This window comes from Nerophis ophidion, linkage group LG10 (assembly GCF_033978795.1).
Source record: "Nerophis ophidion isolate RoL-2023_Sa linkage group LG10, RoL_Noph_v1.0, whole genome shotgun sequence".
NCBI classification, from domain to species: Eukaryota; Metazoa; Chordata; class Actinopteri; order Syngnathiformes; family Syngnathidae; genus Nerophis; species Nerophis ophidion.
Genome location: NC_084620.1, coordinates 15,608,980 through 15,633,274, shown reverse-complemented (window position 1 = coordinate 15,633,274; position 24,295 = coordinate 15,608,980). Strand labels below are relative to the sequence as shown.

At 38.3% G+C, this 24,295-nt stretch overlaps 1 protein-coding gene and 1 long non-coding RNA gene across 2 annotated transcripts in view; both read left to right on the top strand.

The window, feature by feature from the left end:
- LOC133560265 (leucine rich adaptor protein 1-like) overlaps window positions 1-6,510 on the top strand; it is a 7,623-nt gene extending 1,113 nt beyond the window's left edge. The window contains exon 2 of the mRNA XM_061912602.1: window positions 4,663-6,510. Coding sequence (XP_061768586.1) covers window positions 4,663-5,052 — 390 coding nt within the window. The 3' untranslated portion in view covers window positions 5,053-6,510. The remainder of the gene's footprint in view (window positions 1-4,662) is intronic.
- Window positions 1-24,227, top strand: part of LOC133560266 (uncharacterized) — a 25,725-nt gene extending 1,498 nt beyond the window's left edge. The window contains exons 2-3 of the long non-coding RNA XR_009808411.1: window positions 18,999-19,071; window positions 24,101-24,227. This is a non-coding gene — a long non-coding RNA (uncharacterized LOC133560266). The remainder of the gene's footprint in view (window positions 1-18,998; window positions 19,072-24,100) is intronic.
- Window positions 24,228-24,295: the final 68 nt, after the last annotated feature.

Here is a 24,295-nt window from a genome sequence, read left to right as displayed (position 1 = left end):
GCACCGGGGGCAAAGGGTGAAGTGTCCTGCCCAAGGACACAACGGCAGCACTTTTTTGGATGTCAGCAGGCGGGAAGCAAACCTGCACCCCTCAGGTTTTTGGCACAGCCGCTCTACCCACTACGCCATGCCGCCCCTAATAGAGCCAATATGTTACTAATTTGCATGTTAATAACCAACTAATTCATGGTGAATATGTTCTCTATACTAAAGTGTTACCATGTTTTTTTACTGGTGCACAAAATGAACCGTGCATGAACATCACCTTGTTCAAAGAACAAAACCAACACAGTGCATGAACTCACAACAAATTACACACCTGCAAATCAGTCTGACTTCTGCGGTTGCCGTATCCATAATACGCCGATAAGGAGAAATTTTTATTTACACAATGAGTCGTGTGTGTTTTGACCTTCGCCAAACCCCTGACCCCAACTCACCGAACTCCTCGAGTTCGATCGAGCCCAAGTTAAGAACCACTGTTTTAGAACCCTTTTATTGCAAAAACACGGGTCCAAACAGCCCTTATGACAGCAGCATTGCGCTATTTTCAAAGGGGATTGTTGCCTTTCGTTCACAATCATTATGAGAGACATGACGATGGATGGATTTTTTTTAATGCATTTTATCTTTTTAAATACATGTAAATAAAAGTCTGCTAACAGCCGAGCCAATGGGAGGTCTTCCATTTCGCCCATACAGTAACCATTCAAAAACTGCCAACACTACTCCATTTAAAGCAGGGGTGTCAAACGTACGGCCCGAGGGCCTGATGAGGCCCGCTAACAGGTTTTATCCGGCCCGGGGGTAAGTTTGCGAAGTATGAAAATTAACCTGAAATTTTTGAATGAAAGAAACAGCTGTTCTAAATGTGTCCACTAGATGTCACAATCGCAATTCTTGGTATCTTTGTAAATGATGCTACATATGTACAAAATAAACCACATGATTTTAGTACATCAGTCGAGGAAAATTATCAAACTACATAAATAGCAACCTGTAATTTGATTTTGATATATTCTGTACATATTTTTATCTTGATAGACACCAATGAGTTGACTGATGAACGTCATCACATAATTTATTAAGAAAATATAAATGAGAAATGATAAACCGCAACATATAAGTGTAAAAAAAAAAACAACATATGATTTGTACATTTGTGCCTGTTCTATTTTCAAACAAAGAAACAAATCTGAAGTTGTCTTTATTTTTAAGTTATCATGCCCGGATTTTACCAGTTTGGCCCACTAAGGAGTACATTTTTGTCCATATGGCCCCCGATCTAAAATGAGTTTGACACCCCTGATTTAAGTTAAATGATTGTCACACACACACACACTAGGTGTGGTGAAATTTGTCCTCTGCATTTGACCCATCCCTTGTTCACCCCCTGGGAGGTGAGGGGAGCAGTGACATTTTGTGATTTGAATATTAACCAAGTATTTGTGATATTGTTGTCATAAGCACTGACGCTGTGACCACTTGTCTGTCTCTAATTTCGACATGATTGACAGGCAAGGGGTTTCATAAATCATGTATCTCACCTGGACAGAAGTGTGAGTAGGTATTCCGACAAGTTGATAAACTTTGAAAGCCCTTTAGGACCCAGAAATGGCGAGTAGGACATGAAAAGACGCTCGGTCCCTCCCCCAACTCGTTTCTTTGTGAGGATTTTCCTCATTCCCATTTAGATGAAGAATATATGGACATCTTATCAGTCGGAATTCTAATGACAACAGACATTGCACAGACAAATGTGATGTTTTATCATGTTTGTTGGCTCTCATTAAGTCTGCAGTAATCAGTGACAAATAAAAAAGCAAACATTGTGATGCGTTTTTTAAATGAAAGCGCCGCATATGCTTAAAATGATCAAAATACGTAAAAATTAATGGTTATTATAAATGTCCCCATTACTACATTACATATATACTTACGTACATTATGTATATAAAATCTCAATGGAAGTATTGGATGTTTTTTAAGGGCTTTATAGAGCGGCTCTATTTCTCCAATAGGCTCAATTGTCAGCTGACTTTTGATCGCACTTATTTGATGTTTAGAATGCAAAAAAAACAATAAAACATCCATCATGTCTTTCATAATGACTGTGAACGATAGGCAAAATTCCAAAATAAGTTCCCCTTTAAGTACCCCAGCAAAAACATGCAACGCAATAACTGTACCCACTTGGCATCCATTGCAGCCAGTTACCCAGAGGGGGGTTCCCACATCTGCGGCCCTCTCCCAAGGTTAATGCATTTTCCAATTTTTAGTTTGAGGGTTGTTGCTTTTTTTGACCGGATGTGGGTTTCAAATCAGGGGATGTCATTGTGGTTTGTGCAGCCCATTGAGGCACTTGTGATAAAGTGGCTGTAGAAAAAACTTTGATTGAACAACATTAGTCAAAGATCCTCTATAGCAGTGGTTCTCAACCTTTTTTCAGTGATGTACCCCTTGTGAACATTTTTTTTAATTCAAGTACCCCCTAATCAGAGCAAAGCATTTTTGGTTAAAAAAAAGAGATAAAAAAGTAAAATACAGCACTATGTCATCATTTTATGTTTTATTAAATTCCAAAATATTGCTCATTTGTAGTGGTCTTTCTTTAACTATTTGGAAAAAAAGATATAAAAAAAACTAAAAAACTTGTTCAAAAATAAACAAGTGATTCAATTATAAATAAAGATTTCTACACAGAAGTAATCATCAACTCAAAGTGCCCTCTTTGGGGATTGTAATAGAGATCCATCTGGATTCATGAACTTAATTCTAAACATTTCTTCACAAAATAAGAAATCTTTAACATCCATATTTATGGAACATGTCCACAAAAAATATAGCTGTCAACACTGTCAACAGTTTATGAACTTACATTCATATTTTGTTGAAGTATTATTCAATAAATATATTTATAAAGGATTTTTGAATTGTTGCTATTTTAAGAATATTTTAAAAAAAATCTCACGTACCCCTTGGCATACCTTCAAGTACCCCTAGGGGTACGCATACCCCCATTTGAGAACCACTGCTCTATAGGACAGGAGCTCTGTTGTTTTAAGGACCTCCTGCAGAAATGCTAGTCAATGATCCTCAATATGAGAGGTGTTCTTGCTGTTTTTAATACTTGCTGCAAAATCAGAGATCACTATTTATTTCCAAATGTATAGACGGTAAAAACATGCTGCACCTGTCACTCACACACATTAACCCTCAAACGATGGTGAGTCATGATTCATGTGGTGGTTTTTAACTTATTTTTTGTGCATTTTATTGTTTTATACATTTGGTAAATGACAAAAGATAGTTACAAAATTTTGTTTTTTAGATAACTATAAGATCTGACAGCACACCCTTTAAGACCCTCCAAAGATACATATGACAAGAGTCCTAAGTTTTAAATTGGTGTGATTTTGTTCACAAGCTTGACATGGTCAGGGCTGCCGGTTAAAAGCACTTGTGGTTGAAAGTTTCATGTCAAGTTCCTTTTAATTTGCATTGATATCATGGCACTGTACAGTAGTATGCTTAGTCAAAACCGGTCTAACAATCCAGATCTGACTGATTAATGCAAAACAACAACAACAAAAAAACTCCTTTTGTCTTTCCAAAGCACATTGAAAGTAATGTGTAGTGTGTGAATACACCTGAAGACATCTATGCTGATAAATTTCACAAATACTCTTTGATGAAAGGTACATTCACAGGAAGCTATACCCCATTTAAGTACAGCTATAAAACGGTATTAGGATTGCTGAGCAGATGGTCAATCCGACCGAGTTTTGAAGACTTGCAAACCAGGATTGGAGCTTTAGAGGCTTTATAGAGATGTAGACAGCAACATTATTCCCATCTGTTTGTATGGTGTATACTAACTTATGTTGGTAATTCAAGAAACCAAGATACTCTATTTCTTGGCTGAGACTTGTGTTTTCCGAACTCTATTGCTCAGATACAGTATATTTGTACCCGAGAGAGTCTTAACAAATTATAGCGGCACCAAGGCCATGAAACCAAACACAAACACAAGCGTTCAATTCCCAAAACGAAGTAATTGTACACTCAATTTCTTCATACATTCATAATCATCAGTCATATCATTTCTTAATTATCATTAGTAGTTTGTTTTTTTTTAATTTGTGAACAGTTTTATTTTAATAACATTACTAGTAATAGTTGCTCATGAGTTTAAAAAAAAATAACTAATTACTTTATTGGCTGCTGGAAATGGCTATGTTATACTTTGTTGTATGAACTTTTCTCTTATGTTTAGGCAAAAACATATTCAATGCAATACTGTATGTTGATGCAAGACATGTTTTGTTGATGCTAAACTAAGTACAGAGATCAAGATGGATTGACATTTCTTAAAGTTGATAGTTCGCTTTTAATGCTACACTCTATTTTGTCTTTTATATACATTTATTATGTTTATGTTCAGATGGAAAAATACCAAGCTAAGCTGAACAAAGTGGTCGAGATGGGTTGTAATACGTTTTAGCTTAGTTTTACCCAAAGACTGTAAATTTCCAGTGTAATTTGCCAGAGTGCTTAAAGGACAAGTTGTCATATTTATGCCAAGCTACACTAAACAAGCTAATCGAGATATATTGAAATGTCTTTCTTGCTCCTGGTCTAACACATGCTTCTTCTCCCTAGGCCAACTTGCGCGCCATTGACGTCAAGCTAATGCATCAGCTCTTGTCCATCAATGAGGGCATCGAGTCAATCCGCTGGATGATCGACGACAAGGGGAGCGTGGCCAGCCAAGAGGGCAGCCTGTCAAGCAGTCTGTGCAGCCTGTCCGACAGCCAGGACGGTGCCTCTCTTGGAGGTAGCCTCGGAAGCTTGAACGACGTTAACAGCGATGGCCTAGACACTCTATCCGTGGGCAGCTATCTAGACACACTTGCTGAAGATTTTCCTGAAGACCCTTCGCCCTCCAACCTGGACTGTTTGGTGGATACATCCGTATTAGATGGCAACACCTTCAGCAAATCACCGCTAAAACTAAGAGTGGAATCCGATGAATACTACTGTTTTGGTTGATAACGACACTAGCAAAGATATCTAAAAACCTTTTGTTTGGTCTTTTTATTTTTTTTAAATTAACAAATGCTCGCTTAACTTGCCCGTGTGACTTTTTTTGTCCTATGAATCCTGTCACATGCCACACCTCACCGAACTACTTAAGGTCACACCCAAACCTCTTTGCCTTTTCTACTCTTTGTTTTAATGGTAGTCTTGCTTGTCGGGTGCTCAAAGCATATTTAATGACTTAATTTATTCAGTACTGTACATACAGAGTAGTAGAACACCTTGCTCTTCAGCAGACCAGGGGCTTTTGTTCCTTTGATTGTTTATTTTTACAATTTAGGAACTTGCAGTACTGTACCTGTATTGCTTTAGCCTTGGAAAAGGTACTTTATCGTTATGACTAACTCCACCATTTAGAAATGGATTATTTTTTGGTTGTGCCCTCAAATTTACTACTTTTAGATAATTGGCTATTAACTTTGGGAAAGTGTTAAGAGGTGTGCTTTACAGTTCTATGGTTAGTCCAGCATTGTAAACATTTCCAAATGACGAACCTTTCAGGGAGACAATGGTTTATTTCTTTGGACGTATGCTCATAGTTAGCTTTGTACCGTTGACACTTCCTTTTAATCTGGTAAAAAAAAAAAGTACCTCAGAATCTAGTCATTACTCTAAAGGAGTTGAAATTTTATGACAAATTCAACCTTTTAAGAATTACCATGGTTTGTTTTTGTGTGAAAGCACTGGTACGTTGAAAGTTACTACTTTTGGAGCTTTGACACAACAATTTCGGAACATACTGTACTTGTATACCTTGAGCCTCAAAAAATGAGTTTTACAGTCCAAACATATGCCCTGATTACTGTATGTTGGAATCCAATGATTTTTTAAAACACAAATTCAACCATCAAAAAGCACAATGAATTGTCGAAATTACTACTTTTGGTCATTTGACTGTTGACTTCAAACCTGGGAAGATGCCTTTTTATCCTTTCATTCTTGGAAACAGTACCTCTTAGTCATTAGCTGAAAGAAGTAGCAATGTTTCGACTGTGACAATTGAACTCCTACTGTAGATTGACTATTCAAGAGGAAGTGACACATTCATTCTCTTGTTTACCTTTTAATCACACAAACCCAATAAAGGAGAGGATTAAAATTTAGCACCCATTTGCAAAAATTGTACATTTCATGCTGAATGATTCAGGAGATTTTTAATTGGGATGTTCATGTGCCAAATCCTGAACAACACCTACCAAGAGCAATCACTAGTCTGGAAGTAAAAAAAAAAAAAGTGATTCATTGCACATTCACAGTACAAAAGCTTGACTGAAAACCAAAACTATTTTAATTGTCTTGGAGATAACATTAGCCTGGTGGGAATTGTTGATGGTGTTCATGTGTGAAACATATGTTTGCGGTTTTTAAACATAAAAATGTACATTAAAAACATGTCTTTTCTGCTTTAAATTGTGTCGGAGAGTGCCTTATTTCATACTGATGATTGTTGAAAATTACGTATTTGTGAATTGTTACGTGAAGGTTATCGTCTTTTTTTGCCTTCTCATTGTTTAATATTGCTCCAAAACTGAAGCATTTACCGTGTTCCATTAGTTCCAGACAGATACACTCTCTAAATCTAGGCGCTTTAAACATGCCTGTAACTTTGTCTCACTGCAAAGTACAAAGCTGCTTCACTTGGGTTTATGCTGCCTTTATCTCATGCAGGCTTTAGGAAGCTTTAATCCCCAAGCCTTCTTAATGGAATCGTGCACTAATTACAAACACAGAAAGTTGATATGACCATTGTTATGTTAAATATCTATCATAGTTTTTTGACCTACTGAGCAAGTGTGACTTGTCTTTTTGGGAAGATCTCTGATGACTTAATTGTATTTCAAACAGGACACAATACAATTGTTCTCGATTTTCAAGATCTGTATTATATTAGTATAAAAAATAAAATAATATTGTAGGAAGAACCCCAGCAATGTCAGTGTGTATCTAACAGTATCTAAAATTTCACCTTCTTAATATTTCGATAATTTAGGATTACTTGTATATACGTTTTGCACATTATTGACAAAAGGTCCAATTTACGCAGGTAGTGTGTTTATCGCTGAATTTTTTTTCATTACAGTATTCCTCTTAAGGGAAGGGGCAATTTTCTTCTGAACTTCTGCTTCTTCAAACAAAAAACAAAACCGTCAAAAGTTTCCTTTGTGTTTCTGTTTGCAATTATTGTTCCTTAGTTGACTGACACCATACGGTTTGAAAGTAATCCCAACAAAGAGAGTGTGTAACAATGACTTTGTTGTAGCGACTGATTACAATTACGCTCCTGTGTGGTCGAGACAGGCAGCAGGGAGCCATCGGCAATCTCAACCCAGTGTTAAGGCCGAAGCTCTAACATTTTACATAATTTGGAATCTGAGAAACTGTCACCAAAGCAACCATGTGAGGAGTAAGGATATAGAGTATGAGATAAGACAGAAGGGGGAGCTGGGGGGCAAACGGGAAGCAATGGTGGTAAATATTCCCAACTGTCAAGCTACTGCATCTTGATTTCATTAAGAATAGGCTCTGTCGGTTGCCAAAGACTAATTACCATAAATCTTTATATTTTTTAATGCTACAAAACAAAAACTCATGAAGGTACATTTTAGACGTTCATTTGCATTTTTGTAAGTTTTTTTTTTTCTCCAGATTTTCTTGATTATGGCAACATTTCTCATCTCAAAGAAAATTTTTTTTTGGGGTACGACGAGTGTCATGTAAACACTGAAAAATAGTAGAAAGTTCTAAAAACAGCACCCGAATAGCTTATCTTGTAAAACAACGTGAACGTAATGAACAAAGTCGTAACGTTTGTTTTAAAACATTTTATGGAATAGTGAATAACATCTTAATCATCTGACAGTTGTAATTCTATGCATGGTCGAAATAAACCATAATATGAACACTTCAGTGCATTGCAAGTATACTTACTCACTGTCCAGTCATGTTACCTTTCAAAGTACAATACAGTGTTACATTGGCACTACTGCCTGGCATGCTCGTTACAGAACTATTTTGCCATTGTCGCCTGTAAGTCTCATTTTTACTCTTCTCAATGTGCAAATATATTTCCAAAAGAGTGCCCTTATGAGTATATCCACAGTATCCGCATTCCCAGACACGTGGCGCTCTGTGAAACAGAGTTAATTACTTCTATTCCGTCGCCTGAATATCGCTTTTCATCTAGTAACGATCCAGCCTTAATGATGCGTGTTTCCAGATATTTAGCGCTTAGCATCAAACATGTTAGAGTTCAGATCTGGAAATGTATCCATTTTAGAAATGAAAGTCTTGTGAGTCATCACTGTTATTGTGAATGCTTTAAAGCTCAGCTCACGTCCATTCTCAAAATTTCTGTCGCACAATCCATTTTTGAACCCAAACATCCTCTCAACATGTTCTCACGCTGCTGATTTGAAAGGGCTACAGTAGCTTAAAGCGACGCTCCCAGAGGATTCTCCCAACCCCTGCCCTCTCTAGGCCCATGAGCAATCATGGAGGCAAAAGGTCAAAAACTCTTTACAAGAGTTTCCTGGCAACACAACCACACTGGCTCATTAACAAGGAACAGCGTGGAGGTTTGCAAACCAACAAAAATGAGTCCCTTCGGACAAATGTTTGGAGAAATTCCTTGGACTCTCATTCATGCGGCATAAAAGCAGCTTTGTGGGGGGGCGAGGTCAAACACAGGAGCATAACCTTCAAGTAAAATGGTAACAATTGATTTATGATATGACCTGCATTTGGCTTTTTTCCTCCTAATAAAAAACAGAAAGTAGCAGCCAAAGAATATGTTTGCTAAGGATTCTAAGTCTGTTTTTATAGGCCCATAAAAAAAAAATTCTGCTGAGGAATTGAATATTTTAGCTGCCTAAACCGTTCCATCCCACAACTACTTTTCAATGGGGGAAAAGTGCTGGTCTGGTCTTCATAACAGATTCAGCTCACATCTTGCCACAATGAGATTCATTTTCCCAAACCTCCCGGATGCACTGCCCTGTTCTTCCTGGGAATGAGATGTGATCCTCTTGGGAAAGGACAAATGTTGTCTTGTGACACTCCACCCCCTGTCGCTCTTATAATACTACACAAAAATCTGTAAATGATCACTATTTTGATAGTGTTTGGGTAACTACAGTACTTTCTATGTTTTTTTTTTTATACATTGCATCCAGAAATTATTCACAGTGTGTCCCTTTCCCCACATTGTGTTATGTTACAGCCTTATTCCAAAATAAATACATTCATTTTTGGCCTCAAAATTCTCCAATCCATCCTGTCATTGTAAAAATATATTTTATTTTTTCTGCAAATTATTAAAAAAAACAAATAAATAAAAATCACATGTACATACGTATTCACAGCCTTTGCTCAATACTTTTGTTGATGCACCACTTGCAGCGCACACACACACACACACACGCACACACACACACACACACACACACACGCAACACTATTCACAATAATACCGCAAAAGCAAAACACTGAGGATTTGAGGAAAAACTCCACCATTGAGGTGTCCACACTGGAGAATAACTAAATGTTATACTATTTAAAAAATATCGGGTAAAACATATGATACAATATATATGTAAAAAAATTTATAAATAATATAGATATTACATTAATAAATTAATAAAACATTACATTGAGAGAACCATAATAGGAATATTAATAATTAAGACAGAAAACAACACAATAAAATAATAAAAAACAGATGATTAGTAAAAAGCCTGATTATGATTTTTTTATTTATTTCAACGCTCTCTGCAATCCTGAGGCTTTCTGGCAAGCTGTTCTACAGGTGGGGGCCATAGAAGCTACATGCTGTCACATCCTTGGGTTTTTGTTCTGGTATTTGATAAAGATAAAAGGCCAGTGCCAGAGGACCTCAGGATCAACAAGGGTTGATGGGATAAAAGCAGGTCAGCTCGATAAGAAGGCACAAGGCCATTAAAACATTAAATAACTAATAATACAACTTTAGCAGCACGGTGGCACAGATTAGTGCAAGTGCCCCCTAAATTCGACCCTGAAATGGATGGGGAGCCAATGCAGCGACTTTAAAACTGGCTCCACATGTGTCCTTGTCAGCACATGTGCAGCTGAGTTTTGTAATAATTGTAGACTTCTGATATTATTTTTGAGAAGGCCAGATAGCAAAGCATTGCAATATAGTCTAAACGACACAAAATAAAAGCATGCATTAACACCTCCTTGTTTGCCTGAGAGAGAAACTGGCGGACTCTGGCTATGTTCTTAAGATGAAAAAAAAATCTGTTTTTGTAATCCATACATCAATTTTCTACCGCTTATTCCTTTTGGAGTCGCGGGGAGCCCTGCTGCCTATCTCAGCTACAATCGGGCGGAAGGCGGTGTACACCCTGGACAAGTCGCCACCTCATCGCAGGGCCAACACAATATTTATAGACAATATTTACACTCACATTCACACACTAGGGCCCATTTAGTGTTGCCAATCAACCTATCCCCAGGTGCATGTCTTTGGAAGTGGGAGGAAGCCGGAGTACCCGGAGGGAACCCACGCATTCACGGGGAGAACATGCAAACTCCACACAGAAAGATCCCGAGCCTGGATTTGAACCCAGGACTGCAGGACCTTCGTATTGTGAGGCAGACGCACTAACCCCTCTTCCACCGTGTGAAGCCCAAACGTATGTATGTATATATATATATATATATATATCTTGATCGGATTATCCAGAGAATAGTGCTCGATATCGTGGTAGAGCGCAATATGTATGTGTGGGAAAAATCACAAGACTACTTCATCTCTGCTGAACTGTTTCATGAGGGGTTCCCTCAATCATCAGGAGATTTTTCCTCCTGATGATTGAGGGAACCCCTCATGAAACAGTTCTGCAAGGATGAAGTAGTCTTGTGATTTTTCCCACACACACACATATATATATATATATATATATATGTATATATATATATATATATATATATATATATATATATATATATATATATTTTTATTTTTTTTTAAGTTTTTGTAATATTTTTTTTTTTTAATATGTGGGATACAAGTCAGCTCAGAGTCAAATCAGGCACAGATATTTTTTTTTATTGTGTTTGGTTAAAATCTTGTGATTTAGGTAAAAGTTACTGCCTCTGGCCTTCAAGGCCTATAACTAAAACCTCTGTTTTGTCCTGGTTGAGCTGTAGGAAAGTGACTGCCATCCATGACTTGATGTCTACAATGCAGTTAAAAAGGGTGTATACTGGTCCTGTGTCATCAAGAGACACGGCAATGATACTACGTATGTATCATCAGCGTAACTGTGGGAACTGATGCCGTGTCTCCTAATGACGTCCCCAAGAGGCAGCATATAAAGAATGAAAACAATGGGACCTAAAACTAAGCCTTGAGGAACCCCACATCTTTTATCTTGGGTTCCAAGGAACATGCATCCATGCTTACATAAAAAAATCTGTCCGTGCAATAAGAGCGGAACCAATTAAAAACAGTACCCGAGAGGACCACCAAGTGTCAAAGTCTCTAAGAAAATGTGATGGTCTGCTACAGGGATTTCCAAACTGCGACCCGCCAGTGTCCAAAATCTGTCTCTTAGCTGCTCATGCAAATCATAGTGTCTAAAAATGCATTTTTCCATCGATAACGTGACATCATCGCGCCGCAGCAAGTGCACGCTCTTTCAGTCAATTAGTGCGCATGGAATAGATACTGCATGTATCTTATTCTGATTGTTTTTGTTAAAAGTGGAGCTACTGGGTCCAACGTTGATTTCAGTTTACGATGACGGCGCATGATGCAGGTAATAAACGATGGTCTATAAACAGTTACACACAGAATGGGGGGGCTGCTAAAAACCAAGGTGTGCTGCTCAAATGATGTGTAATTGTTCTTAAAAGACAGTCCATTTTAGGTCAGTGAGTTATATAAAATTGATGCAGTCTACCCTCCTGTTTTATCTTCTCTGGGAGAAAATAAGAAAGTAAAAATTTGATGGAGAAACCTCGGTGAGAACAACAGGTGCATCAGTGCCAAGCCATGTCTCAGTTACCATGAATTGATTTACGTGGACCCCGACTTAAACAAGTTGAACATTTTGGTTCCTATCTACCATCCTCCGTATGCCCACAACACTCGTAACTTAGATCTGATAACAGGTAAACATCGTTTACTGGCTTGTACCGCTCACAGTGTCGTATGCAGGGGACCAAAGATTTGGAACCAGCTTAATGAGAGCCTCAAGATGCTTTATCCATTTTCTAACTCCAAAATGAAACTGAAAAATTACCTATTAACCACATACAGTATCTTTAATGCCTCATGTGGGGTAGACTACTGTTGGGGTTTTCATGGTTGAATGAATGTATGTATGTATGTGTATCCTTGCTTTAGTACTATTATCTCGTGTTTATCAAACAGCGTTGTTGTTGTTTTGTTTTAGTTTTTTGTTGTTGTGCTTGCTACCATGTTTGATCTTTCCATGTATATATTGTCCTTTGGACCTCCTGTCAAAAGCTTCTTCTAGCTTATTTGGGGGACCCTTTCACGTACCAACATCTTTAAATGATGATATTCACCACTATTGTAAATGTTATATGGTATTGTGAATAAACTTGTAACTTGTTAAAAAAAACAAAAAAAAACGTATTCGGGTATTACCATTTAGTGGTCAATTGTACGGAATATGTATTGAACTCTGCAATCTACTAATAAAAGTTTCAATTAAAATTCAATCAATCAATCAAAAAATAACACAGTCTAACTTTTTGTATGAAATCATATAGTTAAGTTAGTTAAGTTGTGTTTAAAAGGGAGCAAATGTTTAAAAGTGCCATATTGATGGTGACAGGTGGAGGAGTGGATTGTTGTTGTTTTGAAAGATTTTTGAGGTGTCTACGGAGGTGTTTGGTGTACTCTGTAATGATGACAGGGATGTGTGAAGTGTTGTTGGGAAAGACAGGTCCAAGTCCAGTGATGTGTGTATGGTGGACAGAGGTGGAACTGAGAGTATGGGATCTACATAGGACCTGGGTGAAGTCAATCAATGACGGACGATTGAGTTGGTGCAGGTTTGGGGAGATCGACTTGCAGCACGCCGAATGCCAGGTTGAGAGACAGCATGCGGGATCCAGGTCTATTTAAATTTGAGTCGGTCTGGCCCAGAGAAATGGCGTCTCCCAAAGTTGTCGAAGTCGGCATTATGAAAGAGAGGATATGTTTGGGGTGCCAAATATTTGTTTTATGCCTTTCCTTTGCTATTATATTTCATTTACTTTATCACTTACGATTATCATCATATTCATATATTTTGTAAAACCATTAACCATTGAGGCGGCATGGCGTAGTGGGTAGAGCGGCCGGCCAGAAACCCGAGGGTTGCAGGTCCGCTTCCCACCTATTGACAATCAAAAAATCGCTGCCGTTGTGTCCTTGGGCAGGACACTTCACCCTTTGCCCCCGGTGCCGCTCACACTGGTGAATGAATGATGAATGAATGATAGGTGGTGGTTGGAGGGGCCGTAGGCGCAAACTGGCAGCCACGCTTCCGTCAGTCTACCCCAGGGCAGCTGTGGCTACTGATGTAGCTTACCACCACCATGTGTGAATGAATGTTGAGTCCCACTTCTCTGTGAGCGCTTTGAGTGTTTGGAAAAGTGCGATATAAGTCTAAGTTATGTATATATACAGTATATATATTAAACCCACTTCTAATGGACTCCAGTGTCAACGCTAGAGCTACTCTTATCCCTCCAGTGACCACCTAGAAATATGGCCGCAACAAACATCTTCAAAGATTCTAATAAAAATAATTGGGTGTTTACATTAGTTTACATTTATTTTGGATGTTCTCTCTTTCCTACAGGCTAAAATATGACACCTACATTTAGCTTTAAAGGTCCCAGCATTCTTTTAATTTGACAAAACCAATCTTCGTTAACCTCTGGTCAGCGATCATGTTAAACTACATTTGACAGTTTCTCTTTGGAAGCAAAAAGGGATTTGTTTGACAACATTCAGGAGGAAACCAACACTCGAAAACCCTGAAAAGTTCAAATAAATGCCACTCACTCGAGCCAAGTACTTCCTTTGCTTTAATCGCATCCAACATTCAACCCTTCCCTTGCAACAGCTGTAAAACCACACCGCTGCTTTTTGTCCCGACTTGTCTCCGATTACTCCCAGCCCCCATGAACATTCCCCATGGGGATAGCCACCTGTCTTAAGTCCACTCCTGGGACAAATGAGGTCTTCTAGACTAACAGTCAGCTCTTTCTTTGTCTGCAAAGGAAGGGCTGTTGGCGGGCGGGGGGGCTTTAACAGCCTGTCACTAAGAGCAGTGCAGCCGTGTGTCATAGTTATATGGTTGTGCAAGCGCTAAACACACAGCCAATCAATAGTACAGTGCAGCTTTAAGGGACAGTCCAGCAATTATCACTTCCTGATAGCTGACCTAACGTTGTTCCAGCCACCGCTGGCTCGCTTGTTAATGATTGCCCCCATGCGCTTGCACGGTCACTGGCTCCCAGAGAGCTTCTCTGCTCACGCAGATGGATAGCTGCTCCATGCAACTGCAACATAAATGGCCGCGTCTACTGCTGATTTAGTAGAAGTACTGACAAGGACAAGATTACAAGTTATTCGCTTACGATTGTCTTGCATGGTTCGCCACCCTGCGCCTTGAGGACGGGCTGTTCTTCTGTGATGCACAGTGTGTTCTGTACATTTGTTAAACACTTTCCTGCAGCCTCTTGTGTTCATCCTGCTATTTGTCAAACTCAAATATCGCTCTGTGGCTCTCTTTGCGAAATTGTGCTTCATCTTTTGAGAACATACTGTCTCTGCAGGTCCTTACGCTCAGTAACAATGTGCAGTATTTTTATTTTCTTTTGATAGTTTATTTGAATTTGATTTGTGATTATTTCAATTAAAAGAAATGAAGAAAATATGTATTTTAATATAATGAATCAATATTTAGAGGCAACACAGGGGTTAGTGCATGTGCCTCTCAACACAAAGGTCCTGGGTTCGACCCACAATCTTTCTGTGTGGAGTTTGCATGTTCTCCCCGTGACTGCGTGGGTTCCCTCCGGGTACTCCGGCTTCCTCCCACCTCCAAAGACATGCACCTGGGGATAGGTTGATTGGCAACACTAAATTGGACCTAGTGTGTGAATGTGAGTGTGAATGTTGTCTGTCTATCTGTGTTGGCCCTGGGATGACGGTGCGACTTGTCCAGGGTGTACCCCGCCTTCCGCCCGATTGTAGCTGAGATAGGCTCCAGCACCCCCAAAAAAGGACAAGCGGTAGAAAATGGATGGATGGATAGGTTGATTGGCAACACTAAAAATTGGCCCTAGTGTGTGAATGTGAGTGTGAATGTTGTCTGTCTATCTGTGTTGGCCCTGCGATGAGGTGGCGACTTGTCCAGGGTGTAACCCGCCTTTCACCTGAATGCAACTGAGATAGGCTCCAGCACCCCCAAAAAGGGACAAGCGGTAGAAAATGTATGGGATGGATGGTACTTTTTTTTAATGTATTTGGGATCCCAAACATGGAGGCATGGCATAGATTTTTCTAAAACAATCAAACGAGCCGTTTGGAATTTGAGACTTTAATGACGTATTTTGCCTTAGTAACAACAGCCACTGATTTGACTATCGAGTTGCATAGAAGTGAGGTCATGTTCCCCAAGATGCCAAAAGACAGACAGGAGAAGCAGCGTGAATATAAAAATATTTTAATATTCAAAAGACAGGGCAAAAAATCCAAAATCAAACATTTCTTTGGTGCGGGAAACTCAAGGCTACTTAAGGCAAACCTTAATAAAGCAAACTTAAGGCAAGTCTTAATAAAGCACAACCGGTTTTACAGTAAATAATCATTTTCATGTATTTTCCCCTTTTTTCTTTTAACTCTTCTTCCCAAATATTTCAACAAATTTTAACCATTCCACTATTAGAGCATTCGTCTTGCTTAGGACAATAAAACTTGGTATTTTTTAACCCAAATAATTTCCAGTGTTTACAGTATTCAGGATTTTCAAAATATTGGACAATATAATTGCTACTCATTCATAATTCTCACTTACAGTTGCCATTTCTATCCACCTAAAAATAACCTTGACTGCAAGTAAATATTCCACACTATCAAAAAATATATTTGTTGTAGTGAAAAAAATAAACATTTATTTAGTCTGAAATTGGCAAAAAAGCAATAGTTTCGCTGAATTCCTCCCTTTAACATTCAAAGTTGGACATAAGTTTGACAGCTAGGCAGTTTGGCTTGGAGCAGTTGTTCTCAACCTTTTTTCAGTGATGTACCCCCTGTGAACATTTTTTTAATTCAAGTACCCCCTAATCAGAGCAAAGCATTTTTGGTTGAAAAAAAGAGATAATGATGTAAAATACAGCACTTTGTCATCAGTTTCTGATTCATTAAATTGTATAACAGTGCAAAATGTTGCTTATTTGTAGTGGTCTTTCTTGAACTATTTGGAAAAAAAGATATAAAAATAACTAAAAACTTGTTGAAAAACAAACAACAGATTCAATTATAAATAAAGATTTCTAAAGATAGAAACTTAAAGTGCCCTCTTTGGGGATTGTAATAGAGATCCATCTGGATTCATGAACTTAATTCTAAACATTTCTTCACAAACAAATAAATCTTTAAGATCAATATTTGTGGAACATGTCCACAAAAAAATCTAGCTGTCAACACTAAATATTGCATTGTTGCATTTCTTTTCACAGTTTATGAACCTACATTCATATTTTGTTGAATTATTATTAAAAAAATATATTTATAAAAGATTTTTAAATTGGTGCTATTTTAAGAATATTTTTGAAAAATCTCACGTACCCCTTGGCATACCTTCAAGTACCCCCATTGGTACACGTACCCCCATTTGAGAACCACTGGCTTAGAGGATAAATACATCCTTTTCTCCCCACTAATGTGGGTTCGAACCACGGAAGGGACCACAAAATTTTTTTTACATCCATGAGTGATATAAGTAAATAAATGTTTTATGGTAAAGAAAAAATATTGATTTATACCCTAAATTAGCCAAAAAGGTAGCTCTGTCGCGCACACATATTTTTTTGACCAAAGCGACAAACTGTTTTGAGAGCCTGGCAGTTTAGTGCAGTGGTTAGCATAATTAACGTTGAAGCAGGAAGACCTCGTTCAAAATTCCAATCGCCCAATAACATGGACTGACCCACAAGGCTTAATATATTAAGTTCATTCTGGGACGCATACTTCCTTGGCTAATTTTGCAAGAAGTCTCTTAGTTTAATTCCGACTATTATAACATACATTTTTCATTTCTAAATTCATTGTATGTTGCAGTACAGTTTCCTATTGTCAACATTAAATGTTTACTACAATCACAGTAATTGTACATTCAAACCATTTCACAGACACTCTTTCCACCTTTCCTAATACATTCCACTTCCATTTAAAAAAGCATTATTCAATATTCCAATCATTCCTACTGTACATTCCAACACATTGTTACAATACTCTACCTTTCTTCTGCAATTCCAAACGGAATTGTAATTTCTAGTATTACAGTATATTTAAATGTATACATACATACTAGGGCAGCATGGTGGAAGAAGGATTAATGCATCTGCCTCACAATACGAAGGTCCTGAGCAGTCCTGGGTTCAATCCCGGGCTCGGGATCTTTCTGTGTGGGGTTTGCATGTTCTCCCCGTGACTGCGTGGGTTCCCTCCGGGTACTCCAGCTTGCTCCCACCTCCAAAGACATGCACCTGGGGATAGGTTAATTAACATTAAATTAGCCCTGGTGTGTGAATGTGAGTGTGAATGTTGTCTGTCTATCTGTGTTGGCCTTACGATGAGGTGGCGACTTGTCCAGGGTGTACCCCGCCTTCCGCCCGAATGCAGCTGAGATAGGCTCCAGCGACCCCCCGCGAACGGGACAAGCGGTAGTAAATGGATGGATGGATGTACATACTACTGCTCTAGGAGAAATCTGGGACCTTGTGTACAACATTTTGTGCCATCTGGTGTGTCTCAGGTGTGCTAGTAAGACAATAAGGTTCCTTGAATGCTTTGAATTATTTCAACAAATTATTCCTATAGAAATTCCATTTTCAATTATTAATTTATTTCAAAAATACATTTAATTACTTGATTTGTTATTGCAAATAAATACATTTAAAATTGAGTTATGCCTGTTTATTTATTATCATTATATCGTATGGTATATTGTTCTTGTAGTGCAGGTGTGTCAAACTCGCAGGTGTGTTAAACTCGTTTTCATTGAGGGCCCCATGGCATTTCTGGATGCCCTCAGAGGCTCATTTGTAACAGTGAATATTCTTGCCTCATGATATTATTACACAATTGCCTATGCATTTGATTATTATAAGTTGTTAACCTACTAACTTGCTTTGAAATCATAAACCAGGCTGACAAGCAGCTCTTTAACTATTTATTTTCATTTTACCAAAACAATGTTTGAACTTTACTGTATGTTTATAAAATGTTTGTTGCATGGTCAGATAATATTACATCTTAAAAGACATGCATTATGTGCAATCGGGAAAAAAAAATTGAAAGGACGAATTCATTTATCATGAACATTATTTCCAAGCTCACACATAAAACATGAGATCTGGCCCCTGGACCTTGAGTTTGACACTTGTGTTGTGGTGACACACAGTAATTCCAAAGCCAAATAATTCCACGGCCATATAGTGATAAACGAAACATGAGGAGACATAACTAGAGATAAGACTTCCATTTAATATTTAGTCTGGTGCTAAACACTTGCACGTGAATTTACATGTGCGTGCAAGTCTGCTGGAAAGTTTCCACTTTTTTTTCACATTGTTTGATGATTGTGTGCTTTCTCTCTCAGGGGAGTGAATGAATCAAACGGGCCCTCGAGGGATCGCTATAATGCTGCGAGTACCCGCTTGTTGGGATGTGAGGTACAGCTGACTCCGTCATTTCTAACATCTTAACTGTCATACAAGCGTAAAAATAAGAAAACCATGTTAAATTGTGTGTTCTGAATGTATAGAAAGGAATCGTGCAGAGGGTTAGTTAAAATGTTAGTTTTGCTTTTTGTTTCTTTTTACTCCAAATGTGTGTTTGTTTTAAAGCTCCACTTCCTGCATGTACTTCCTGGCTCATGCCTCCCACAAGCTCGCCATAAAACAGATAAGCACTAGCATGTGGGATGTCGTCACCTTCTTTTGTTTTGTTTTTAAGCCAAGCTAAACATCTGCAACAGTGGCAAGGCAGGCATCAATACAACAATCCAGTCTGGTCAAAAGGTTAACCAGTTGTTTGCTGTTTGATGGTAATGAGAGCAAGATGCATGGGAAAAAAAATCTAACCAAATGGAAACTAAAAATGAATAGATAATTCATATATAATTAAGTAATAATAATTCTAATGGGTGATTCAGGCAATGCCATGGCATCTTTGCTGCAACATTATACTTTCTGTCCCTGAAAAATGCTGTGCTAACATTTTGTAATTCATTGTAGTTTATCTGGAACGTGCTTGACAACGTTTATCAAAGTGCATCACATGTCTACACTTTCACAATTGAACGTGTTCAAAGAGACGTAGAAAAAGCAGATGTTTTGTATTCCATTTCTCCATCTCAGCCATTACTGACGGTTTGTTTCCTTCCTGTGTTTCAAGTGTACTAGGTCACTATGCAGTATTTTCTTATCAAAGGAAAAAAGTTAAAAAAGATCTAATAGTAAAGGTACTGAAGTTTGTGGATAGCTTATTAAAAAATAATATAATAAATGAATAACACCTACAGTAGGGCAAAAAAGTATTTAGTCAGCCACCGATTGTGCAAGTTCTCCCACTTAAATTGATGACAGAGGTCTGTAATTTTCATCATAGGTACACTTCAACTGTGAGAGACAGAATCTGAAAAAGATATCCAGGAATTCACATTGTAGAAATGTTAAAGTATTTATTTGTAAATTATGGTGGAAAATAATTATTTGGTTAACCATTCAAAGCTCTCACTGATGGAAGGAGGTTTTGGCTCAAAATCTCACGATACATGGCCCCATTCATGCTTTCCTTAACACGGATCAATCGTCCTGTCCCTTTAGCAGAAAAACAGCCCCAAAGCATGATGTTTCCACCTCCATACTTCACAGTAGGTATGGTGTTCTTGGGATGCAACTCAGTATTCTTCTTCTTCCAAACACGACGAGTTGAGTTTATACCAAAATGGATACATGGATGATACAGCAGAGGATTGGGAGAATGTCATGTGGTCAGATGAAACCAAAATACAACTTTTTGGTATAAACTCAACTCGTCGTGTTTGGAGGAAGAAGAAACATCATGGTTTGGGGCTGTTTTTCTGCTATGGGACAGGACGATGATAGAATAAAATAGAATAGAATAGTTTTATTGTCATTATTGCAATGAACAGGTTCAAAGAACAACGAAATTGGAGCAGATCCTCCTAAGGTGCATATAAAATATGGTAATATAAATAGTAAAAAAAAGATAGAGATGAGAGATGTATCTATGTGGGCGGCATAGCTCGGTTGGTAGAGTGGCCGTGCCAGCAACTTGAGGGTTGCAGGTTCGATTCCCGCTTCCGCCATCCTAATCACTGCTGTTGTGTCCTTGGGCAAGACACTTTACCCACCTGCTCCCAGTGCCACCCACACTGGTTTAAATGTAACTTAGATATTGGGTTTCACTATGTAAAGCGCTTTGAGTCACTAGAGAAAAGCGCTATATAAATATAATTCACTTCACTTCACTATGCATTTGTATATATATCCACACAGATGCATATATGCATGCATATGAATAAATATACACACATACATATAACTTTATTGCACGTTATAGTCCGAAAAAATAGAAAATACATTTAAACATTACACATGAGGACATGATGGACATATTGTGCTCACTCAGTGCCTGTTTAATGCTACTATGGCTCTTGGGTAAAAGCTGTTTTTTAGTCTATTGGTGCTCACTTTTAGCACCCTGTAGCGTCTGATCCGTGTTAAGGAAAGAATGAATGGAGCCATGTATCGTGAGATTTTGAGCCAAAACCTCATTCCATCAGTGAGAGCTTTGAATGGTTGACCAAATACTTATTTTCCACCATAATTTACAAATAAATTCTTTAAAATTCCTACAACGTGAATTCCTGGATTTTTTTTTCACAATCTGTCTCTCACAGTTGAAGTGTACATATGATGAAAATTACAGACCTCTGTCATCATTTTAAGTGGGAGAACTTGCACAATCGGTGGCTGACTAAATACTTTTTTGCCCCACTGTATATGTCGAGTGAAAAAACTGAACGGAGCAAGATCGAAAAAGTGTATTGATTAACACTCGTAAGTCCGTGCCTCTGACACTGCAAGCTGTTATAAATGCCAGAGGTGGTGTTTTTCATGATTTCATATTTTTTCCTCAGAATTGAAGGGGCCATAAGTTTTTCCATTGTGCTTGATCTAACATTGAAACTGTTAGACTACCACCATTCATTTTCTTGATTTGTTTTAGTGTTTCTTCAAGCCAGGAAGTTACCATTTGAAATGACTATAGTTTTGTATCATGTCAGTTATTGGATTTTTGTCTACAACTGAATGAACACCATCCAAGGCTGGTGGTTCCATCATTTCATGTCAGGGGCTGTGTGCTGGTGAAACTCAAAACATTTGAATTTTGTGCAAACTAATACATGACATATTTCAAGACTTTTTTTGGTATCATTTTGATGATCATTGCTTACAGCTTCTAAAAACCTCAAATTGGGAGTTTAAATCTGTTAAATTATACAAAAATAAAAGCTTGAAGTATTTCACTTTGCATGTAATGATTTTATATCACATATTAGTTCCACATTTGAAGTTGAATTGCTAAAATGAATGGACTTTTTTTTTTTTGCATTTCCTCTGTACTTATTGAACTATACTGAATTGCTCTGACAGTGCACTGCATTTTGCCATGTTTCTCTGTGTAAACACACACTTAAGCACTCAAAAGATCGAGTGTGAGTACAAAAGTGTGCACAAATCCCCCGTCGTAATTCATCTGGCCTCTAAAAGTGCCATCCTCCCAATAATGGCGCCCTTGACAAAAAAGGGGATTTATCGGTCTGCTCCACATACTTGAGAATCGACCTCGAATACCAAGCAAGGGCCAGAGACGTTAAACGTGTTTCCATGCCACAGTCAAAATCAATAGGATGCTCCTTTTTTATAAACCGAGTCAATGATTCATTATTGAGCTAAACCTAATTCCCCACTGATGATGTCAGATTGAGGCGACAACCTCCACCACCCTTTGCAAACATCTCTTGCTGCATTGCTTCAGACACAGCTCATGAAGCCATGATTACACGCTGAGCCTTATCGCGCCTCAACCACATGGTGATGTCATTTCAAGCCGAAAGGTAAACATGCTGTGAGGAACAAGCAAAGGTGTGCTTAAGCCGTCTGAGTCCCGAGACTCCATGAAGTGCAGCTGCTTAACACTGTTTGTGATGCTAACATGGCGTTTAGCACCAAACATGCCCTTTGGATGATTGTTCAAACACCCTGCTTTGTCCCGCAGTACAAACACACCATCAGTGAGCACCCGAAAAATTATGTCATTCAATCCTTGTAACCTTTTCCATATTTGGTAACGTGACACATCATTGCACGGCAGTATAAGAATGCTGCAATTTGTCAGATCACCAAAGAATGGCATGTTGATACGGAGGAGGGGCGGACTGGGGCCTATCCCAGCTGCCGTTTCCAAAACTTTCTATTCTAAATTTCAGCGTTGAGCTAAACTGTTGTTTTTACCACTCTTAGATGGGTTTTAGCTTCTTCGCCTACCCCCACATCCCTAACCTTGTCCCTAAAAAATATCTATATTTGTGTTTTTTATTCGACGATTGTATTCATTGGAGATGTCAGCATTGTGCAATTTTTTGTGTTTCATTTAAAAAATAAATACAGTGGGGCAAAAAAAGTATTTAGTCAGCCACCGATTGTGCAAGTTTTCCCACTTAAAATGATGACAGAGGTCTGTAATTTTCATCATAGGTACACTTCAACTGTGAGAGACAGAATGTGGGGAAAAAAATCAGGAATTCACATTGTAGGAATTTTAAAGAATTTATTTGTAAATTATGGTGGAAAATAAGTATTTGGTCAACCATTCAAAGCTCTCACGATACATGGCCCCGTTCATTCTTTCCTTAACACGGATCAATCGTCCTGTCCCCTTAGCAGAAAAACAGCCCCAAAGCATGATGTTTCCACCCCCATGCTTCACAGTAGATGTGGTGTTCTTGGGATGCAACTCAGTATTCTTCTTCCTCCAAACACGACGAGTTGAGTTTATACCAAAAAGTTATGTTTTCGTTTCATCTGACCACATGACATTCTCCCAATCCTCTGCTGTATCATCCATGTATCCATTTTGGTATAAACTCAACTCGTCGTGTTTGGAGGAAGAAGAAGACTGAGTTGCATCCCAAGACCACCATACCTACTGTGAAGCATGGGGGTGGAAACATCATGCTTTGGGGCTGTTTTTCTGCTAAGGGGACAGGACAATTGATCCGTGTTAAGGAAAGAATGAATGGGGCCATGTATCGTGAGATTTTGAGCCAAAACCTCCTTCCATCAATGAGAGCTTTGAATGTTTGACCAAATAATTATTTTCCACCATAATTTACAAATAAATTCTTTAAAACTCCTACAATGTGAATTCCTGGATTTTTTTTCACATTCTGTCTCTCACAGTTGAAGTGTACCTATGATGAAAATTACAGACCTCTGTCATCATTTTAAGTGGGAGAACTTGCACAATCAATGGCTGACTAAATACTTTTTTGCCCCACTGTACATCCGGTAATACATCTACACCAGTACTCAGCAGGTTTATGCTATGCATTGTTATTCCCTTGCTGTACTGAAAATGACCATACTGTGTGTGTCCTTTTGAATTAAGGGATTTTGACGATACCTGCATGCGACTTGTCCAGGGTGTATGCAGCTGGGAAAGGCTACGGCCACCCCCCGCGACACCGAGAGGGACAAAATGGATGAATGGATGTCATTTATCAACATATTGTACAATTTAGGTATTTGATCATAATATTCCTTTACATAAACAGCTCATGTGTGTAATTTATCTTTCATATTC